This window comes from Rosa rugosa, chromosome 1, assembly GCF_958449725.1.
Source record: "Rosa rugosa chromosome 1, drRosRugo1.1, whole genome shotgun sequence".
NCBI lineage: Eukaryota > Viridiplantae > Streptophyta > Magnoliopsida > Rosales > Rosaceae > Rosa > Rosa rugosa.
In genome coordinates, this window is record NC_084820.1 from 21,598,971 (window position 1) to 21,607,025 (window position 8,055).

General features: G+C 36.4%; 1 protein-coding gene across 1 annotated transcript; it reads right to left on the minus strand.

The window, feature by feature from the left end:
* Positions 1-1,993: 1,993 nt before the first annotated feature.
* Positions 1,994-4,859, minus strand: LOC133730111 (probable E3 ubiquitin-protein ligase BAH1-like 1). The gene is made up of 6 exons (XM_062157970.1): positions 4,665-4,859; positions 3,766-4,016; positions 3,276-3,527; positions 3,006-3,143; positions 2,453-2,511; positions 1,994-2,323 (listed from the first exon to the last, which is right to left on the minus strand). The coding sequence occupies exons 1-6, from the start codon at positions 4,819-4,821 to the stop codon at positions 2,221-2,223; spliced, it is 960 nt and encodes a 319-aa protein (XP_062013954.1). The 5' UTR covers positions 4,822-4,859; the 3' UTR covers positions 1,994-2,220.
* Between the last annotated feature and the right edge of the window lie 3,196 nt (positions 4,860-8,055).

Below are 8,055 nucleotides of genomic sequence, written 5' to 3' on the forward strand. Positions count from 1 at the left end.
CTTGAGTTATATGTGTTAACTGGAATATCACAGCCAATTCATCAATTTATGGAAGATATACAACATGATTGCTTGAATGATACTGAGGCTTCAAAGGTGTTACAAGATTTGCAGCAAGGTATTAGGAATTGGAAGCACTACACATTGGTCAACTCACAATTGTACTACAAGGATAGAGTTTTTGTGCCTAAAATTAATGAGTGGAGGAAGAAAATTATTACTGAGTTACATGATGGTTATATAGGAGGACATGCAGGAAGATCCATGACTTATAAAAGAATCAGCAGAACCTTTGCTTGGCCTGGTATGTTGAGTGGCATAAAAAACTTCATTTCTAAATGTCATACTTGCTAAGTTAACCACTATGAGACAATTAAACCTCCAGGTCTGTTACAGTCTAATAGCATACCAGAAAAGGCTTGGTCTAATATATCTATGAACTTCATAGATGGTCTGCCTAATTCTAAAGGTAAAACAGTGATTTGGGTTATGGTGGACAAGTTGACAAAATTTGGTCATTTTATTCCAATGGCTCATCCATACTCAGCTGCATCTATAGAAAAATTGTTTGTTCATGAAATTCAGGTTGCATGGAATGCTAGAACATATTATCTCTGACAGGGATCTAATATTTTTTAGCCTTTTTTGGAAATCTTTCTTTCAATTCTAGGGAACCAAGCTAAGTAAGTCATCAGCTTACCACCCTTAGACAGATGGACAGACTGAGAATCTCAACAGGACTTTAGAACAGTATTTGAGGTGTGTGGTTGGTGAAAAACCCCAGACTTGGGTTCAGGCTTTACCTTGGGCTGAATGGTGGTACAATTCAGCTTATCATTCTACAATCCAGATGTCTACTTTTCAAGCCCTTTATGGCTATGCACCACCATCTATTATTCTCTACTTATCTAGTTGCACTTCAGTAGCTTTGGTTGATCAGCAACAAAAAAGTAGAGATGCATTATTGGCTGCCCTTAAGCAGAACGTGCTGTTAGCACGGTCCAGGATGAACGGTTTCTATGATAAGAAACATACTGAAAGGGAATTTGAAGTTGATGATTGGGTTTATCTTAAGCTCCAACCATATAAGCAGCACTCTATGCACAAAAATGAGTTTCACAAGTTATCACAAAGGTATTATGGTTCATTTCAAGTGATTGAGAAGATGAGAAATGTTGCTTATAAACTGAAGCTTCCAACTACTGCAAGAATTCATAATGTGTTTCAGTGTCATTGTTGAAGAAGAAATTAGGGAATACTGTCTTAGTTGAGCCTCAACTGCCTCATATCACGGATCCGGAGAATCCAAAATGGGAACCAATGGCTGTGCTAGAAAAAAGAATTTTCAAGAAAAAGAGTGCTGCAACTACTTAGTGACTCATTCATTGGCTAGGGACTAATTAACCAAAAGAAGCTACATGGAAAGATGCAGAACATATCATGATGAGGTACCCCACCTTTGATCCACATGTGAGCAATGAGAAGGGAGCTTCAGCACAGTAAGCATCAAGTTGTTTCTGCAGTCTAACTTGAGCTCAAGTTTAGTTTGAAGGGTGGAGGGATGTTATGGAAGTCAACATTAATTACTTTCCTGTTTGACTTAGGAGTATTCTATGTTAGTTTCTAAACGCAGTGTTTAGTTCAATGAGTGTAATATGCAGCATTTTGCAAAGCTCGTATTTAGAGAGGTCTAAGGGACCTTGTATATATAGTGAACAGAGTCAATAGAGTCCTCTCCATAAGAGGCTTATGTATTCTATTCAAACTGCTACACTATAGTTTTATCTGATGTTTATTACTTGGTTTCCAAGTTAATTAGATCTCCTCTCATATAAGTGTGATTCTTATCTTAAACATAATTATACAAGGATTAGGAGTCATGTCTTATCTCGGATTACTCATTCTGCAAACAATAATAAGTTTGTCAGTCTTTATGTAAATTGTATTCATGTTCAAACTCTATTTTTACAATACCAGCTTGAGAACAAGAAAATGAAATTGAGTGAATACGTGATATTTTATTTATCTCACAATTAAGGAGGTTCTCTATATACACCAAGGTTATAACTTATAAGTATATATTGGGTAAGTACTAAATACAATAAGTGATAATATATTTAGACTAATTACATTCCTAATAAGAAACGGTCACTCATTCCAACAGAAAGCTACGAATATTTATACAGCAAATGAGCAGATTGCTAGGAGTGACTTTCATTCTTATTCCAGAAATAAACGACACTCAGACTCCCAGAACTCCTTTGCTTGTTTGATTCGCTCTTGTCGTTCCCTCTGAAGGCGTCCTTTCCAATACTTTGGCATACTACGTACAATAAACATGCAAATAAACAAAAACAGTGTGTTTACATTCAAAGCTAGCTCAAAAGATCAATCTTTATTGTTCGATGTTTGAATTAATCGTATAACATAGCAAATATTGTTATTTAACTACCTTCGACTCAGTAGCATGCTTAGCTCAGCCAACTGCACTGCGCCTCCAAATACCCCACCCTGTTCAGAATGAAAAATCAATGAGTTTCAGTTTGAATAAATCGATCATGAGTACACACATACACGTACGCATGTAAATGAGAAGTCTACTCCATGCATGATAAGGGATGGTGCTAGTTCTTGTAACTTGATTATGAAGAACTTTTTCTAAACTGAAGAGATTAAAGATAATATATAAGATAACAAATTATGATGAACCAAAATTATTATCTGACTATATGTTAATTCAAAAGGATCTTACCATGCACATCCATGCATTTTCTCTTGTAAACTCAAAAGGTATATTATCTTGAACAACTAAAGCTCAAGCGTATATGTCGGACCTCTTGATTCTGCTGAGCCAATTTTTGCCTCATTTTTTTCCTTCAGGAGGATAGCTTTTGTGTATATATAGATCAAAATTTTATGCTTAGGATTGATTTTTATGATTTCAATGTATAAGCGATTTCTATTAATTGAAATACAAAACCCTGTAATTAATATTACGTACATACCTTTCGGCAAATTGGGCATTTCTTTGCAGAAGTTGCAGCCTGTAGTCCCTCAACAATGGTGACTGATGCAACCGAACAAGCACACATATGGCAGAGTATATGGCTGCAGGTGAGGAAAACTGGATCAAAGACAGTGTCCTGTTGCATAAACAAAATCACAATATAATCGACTGTATATTTTGATGCACTTAATAGACTTGGTTGTTATGAACCATTAATTAATTGTATGACGATAATTAATTAATTAATTTCAAAGGTTAATTTACTCACCAAGCAAATTGGGCATGTTAGATCAAGATTCAGCTCTATTGAATGGGGAAGGTTAACCAAAAACAGTGGTCTGTGCTCATCATCTTTGTGAAGCGAGAAGTCAACAAACCAAATTGTCTTGCTTTCATCTCTGTTTTTACTCACGTTAATGTGGAATGCCATTAGTTCCAAAAGCCATGGGGATTTTAGGAGCTCAAGTTTCATAGTTTGAGCTTGATATTTAAACCTTTGTCCCTTCTTCGAGCAGTGAACCTTCATATATGTACCAAATCAATACAGTCAATGCAAAAACAACTTCAGTTCAAAATCTGAGAACTCTTATCATACTTCGGAGTATATGATGTTTTTTCAACTGTTGAATTGAATCTAATATATGATTGAAGAATCACATAATCCAGTCCCAAGCATGGTAAGCTTTGTTAAAATTATAGAAGCTAGATACTTTAATTAGTAATTAAAACCTATAACCATCAATTGTGAAAGCGCAGACCTTATCATATTTCTTCAGGATCTTCTGTATAGCAAAAGCAGTAATTGTAGCGTAGCCTACAAGGTCTTGCGCTTCTTTTATCATATTTTCATGGCTTGCTTTCAACTTTAACTTCCTTTTAAGACGTAAAATGTACTTCTTAAAGCCAGAAGCCAAATGGGAGTATAGTATCTCCTGTGCACGCTTGTTAAAGAAGTTCACTACCACAGACATGTCCTTGAGAATGGAAGGGAAAAATGTCCTGTCACATACTAAAAAAAAAAAAAAAAAAATTGAATGGTTAGGGATATTAAATATCGATCTTAGCTCTAGACATACTACACTCTAGACAAAAATTCATTTGACTAAGTTTGTTGTTCTCTTAGTGTGACCGGTTTCTAGTAGAATTGGTTTGGAGGAGCGTTTTTTTGACGGGCCACTTAGTGTTGTTAGTTCTCAGTACTATCACGATCAACACTGTGAAAAAAATTGACTCATCTTTCTCCACAAGAGTAATTCCTCTTGTTGACGGACCACAGAATAATTCCTCTTCTCAACAAGAGTTAAGACAGTATATAGTGGGCATGACTGTATTGTTGACTTTTACTTCATTACACATTCCCTTCAACATCAGAAAGAAAACAAGAAAGTTGTTGTTGAATACTTGAATAGGAAAGAATTCTTCCAGTTCAGAGAAGATTGGTAATTAATATTAGAACGATCTACGTTTATTTGAAATCAGGAGACAGAAAGAGTACTAATGATGAATGGATTATGGAGTTTTTCTTTCTTCTGACTACTCATGATTTCATGAATGACCTCAAGTCTTAAAACAATTTAATAGAAGGGGGAAATATGAGAAAGAAACAAAAGGAAATACTGCAACATATATGAAGAAAAAAATATGGAATTCAGATCACCTGGACAATCACAGTCTTCTTCAGTATTTCTATCTTTGGGGTGCATGTCCTTGATCTCACAGTTCTTCAAAACAGCCTTGAGATTGCTTAGTCGGATGACTGGTACTTCTTCTTTTTGCTCTTTCATAAATTGCTGATATCTATCAGCGAATTTCATCTTCTTAACTACTCAAGCTCTCTCAATTTCCTCCATTCTCTCCCTCCTAGCTACATATACGTAGGCACGAGTGGGGGCAGTGGCCCCCAGTGATTTTAAATTTTTGTTGAACCGGTCTCCGTTTTGCCCCCACAATCAATATTCAAATACTTGTTCTCCTTCTTCCTCCTCCTTCCTTGTTATGAAAGTCAAGTCAGCTGGAATTCTTTTGTTGACTGGGAAAGTTACTTAGGGGGGTGTATTGTATATGGAATTATTGAATCTTTTAAAGAAATCTATGGAATTTAAAAGTCTGGGTGTATTCAATATAGACTTTTAACAGTCCATGAAAGTCTTGAGGTATTCAATTAGGATTTTTAAAGACTTCATGAATTCTACCAAAATCTAGGGGTATTCAATTAGGACTTTTCAAAATGAATAAAAGTACAGAGGTATTCAAAATATCATTCATACTTATGGAATTAGAAAATCATGGATAATCATGGACTTTGTAGTGTTAACTATACATACCAAACTCCAATAATTTTCCAGCCTCCAGACCAAAGATTTCAAAAAGTCTATCAAAGTTTCCTCTTCAAAAAAATAAAATAAAAAAAAAAGTCTATCAAAGTTCTTCTCTCTACGCACGAAGAAGTTTGTCCTTCATCATCTCTCTTTCTTAATTTTTTGTCTTTTCTCTAATCTTTTATGATATCAACTTTTTTTGATACCCAACATGTTCATTGTAGTTGTTGAATGTGATTTTTGTTTTTTTTTTTTTTTCAATTGTGATACTTCGAACCCTAATAGCAATAAAAATGATTTATGAAACCCTAAAACTCAAATATTGTGGTCTAACCCTAAGACCTTGAACCATACTAAATTTTATCTTATTAATTAATTATTCTCATTAATTTGAATTTATATTATGGTTCAAAAAAAGGTTGAACAATTGAATTTCAATTGATTGATTATAGATCAAGACATTGACCAATATTGCTACAATATATGTTAATCGGCGAAAACAAAATTGATGAGAATAATTAACCATAAACATCAAGTGATCTATATTGTATATTTATGTTGTTGGGAGATTAGGAATGAGAACAATCATTTATTTGAGTCAATTTCTATTAGAAGATACTGGAGCATTGAAGAGACAACAAGTTATTATTTTGTTTTGTGTTTGGGTTGCATTTGTTTTTTTTTTGTTTGTTTTTTTTTTTTGTTTTTTGTTTTTATATATATTTTGTACATCCTAGGAAATATGTAGAAGTCATACATAATAAAAGTATATAGATTTTCATGAATCAATAAAAGTCTGTTGCTAAAATCAATGGTTTTAAGAAATCCATAACAGTCTATCAACTTTTTAAAGAGTCTGTGGACTTTTCAAAAAGTCTGTCATTTAAAAAAAGTCTGCACAAATCCAAATACAATACAACCCCCTTAATTTCTATGTATTTGCTTTTGGTTGTTTGGTTTTGAAACGCTGCGTTTCAGTTAATTAAGTTAGGCGTCATGTCGTTTAGTCTCAACATTGTAGAAGAATCATGCTTTGTGCTAGGCCTATGTCGCTGCAACACGTGTCTTGCATGTCAGCTTCCAGCTATATATGCTGGTATTCTGTAGAAGAAACGAAATCAAGCTAATAGACATTTCTTTTCCTGCTTTATTTTTCATCCTTTTCTTCTTACTCTCTCTGTGACTTCCAGTAGTTAGGGTCAAAACCCTAACAATCTGGTATCAGAGCCCACATCATGGGGCTTAGGAGCGCTGGGAATCCACCACTATACTCGTCAACACCGCCGTGTCCACCTGACTTAGATGAATGGAAGAGGAAGAGGATCCAAACCTCGAGAGAAGAGACAGCTGCCTGGCGCCGTGACCTTGAGAAAACTATGGCGTCGTTCCAGAAAACTATGGCGTCGTTCCGGTCTGAGTTAATAAACGAGATGAGGCAATTTCGATTAGAGCGACCGGCTCAGGTGATGGAGCCTTCGGTGCCGATTTCTTCCGTACCGATCATATCTTTGTCAGGAACTCAGCCTGTCTCTTCGGGGTTGCAATTTGGGACCATCGATTCTTACAAACCGCCACCACCACCACTGGCCATGGCTGATCCATACCCTTACCAGCAGCAACAACTGCCACCACCACCACCGGCCACGGCGGATCCATACCCCCTACCAGCACAACCCACCACCAAGCCGCCACCTCTGATCGACGGCGCCGTTTCGGCTCAGCCGAACAGTTCCCCTGCATCCTATTGCTCAGTAAGTAGTACTAACACAAGTGTTTCTAATCAGTTCAATTGTGGTGGTATGGGTTTTGTGTGTGGTGCTAAATTAACTGGTGTTGGTGAGAAGTTAGATATTGGGGAGGGAGAGAATTCTGATAAGATGGTTAAGGTGCATAGTGAGGTTGGTAGAGAGTTCAATGAGCTAGAGAGTGTTATTGTTAAGCAAGATGATCAGGGACCAAGTTTATGTGGGAAAAGAAGAGACTACCATGCACTCTACATGTTTGATAAAATGCTGCAACCAGATGGGATGTGTAATGGAGGAAGGACCATTATTGCTCCTATGAGCATTCGAGACAAAGGTGGAGGACTTACTACCCATCGTGAAGTTGTTGATGTTTCTGATGAGATGGCGATATGTTCTGTCAGTGCTAAGCAGGACGATGGTGGTTTCGTTGAAGATAAGGGGCAGGTAGACTTCACAACTCCTTTAATATCTAAATCTCTGAATACAGAAAAGGATGAAATTGTGAATGCCAAAGTTGAAGTAGTGAAAATCCTTTGTGAACATTCTGATGAGAAATTAGATATTGGAGAGGGAGAGAGTTCTGATAAGAGGACGGAGAGTTCAAAGGGAAATTTGGATTTGGATGCATGGGCTTTGGGATGATAGTGGTGGATTGCCCACCGTGAAGATTAAATTTAAGAATTTCTGCAAGCCTAGTTTGGTGCTTGGAGATTTTGAGCTGATTCATGTAGAAGACCACATGCTTGGAGATCATGAGCAAAGTGCAGGTGTGACTCACTATTCCCAGTTGTGCCAAAAGGCTGGCGTTAAGTACAAAAGCTGTGATGGTGATTTTGTTGGTGTTGTGGAGGATTCACAATTTTATTATTGCAAGAAAGATAAGAGAAGTTTTGCGAAAGGGCAGGTGTGGGCTCTATATGATGATGATGGAAGGCTGAGAAATTATGGTTTGGTTGATGCAGCTGTTGACTTCCTCAAAAGCAAT

Excerpts from the sequence above, each read along its gene's own strand:
- LOC133730111 (XM_062157970.1), bottom strand. The coding sequence starts at position 4,821 with ATGAAATTCGCTGATAGATATCAGCAATTTATGAAAGAGCAAAAAGAA. Across the intron at positions 3,144-3,275 it reads TAACATGCCCAATTTGCTTG|GACACTGTCTTTGATCCAGT; the intron begins GTGAGTAAATTA and ends TTTATGCAACAG. Across the intron at positions 2,324-2,452 it reads AGCATGCTACTGAGTCGAAG|TATGCCAAAGTATTGGAAAG; the intron begins GTAGTTAAATAA and ends TATTGTACGTAG.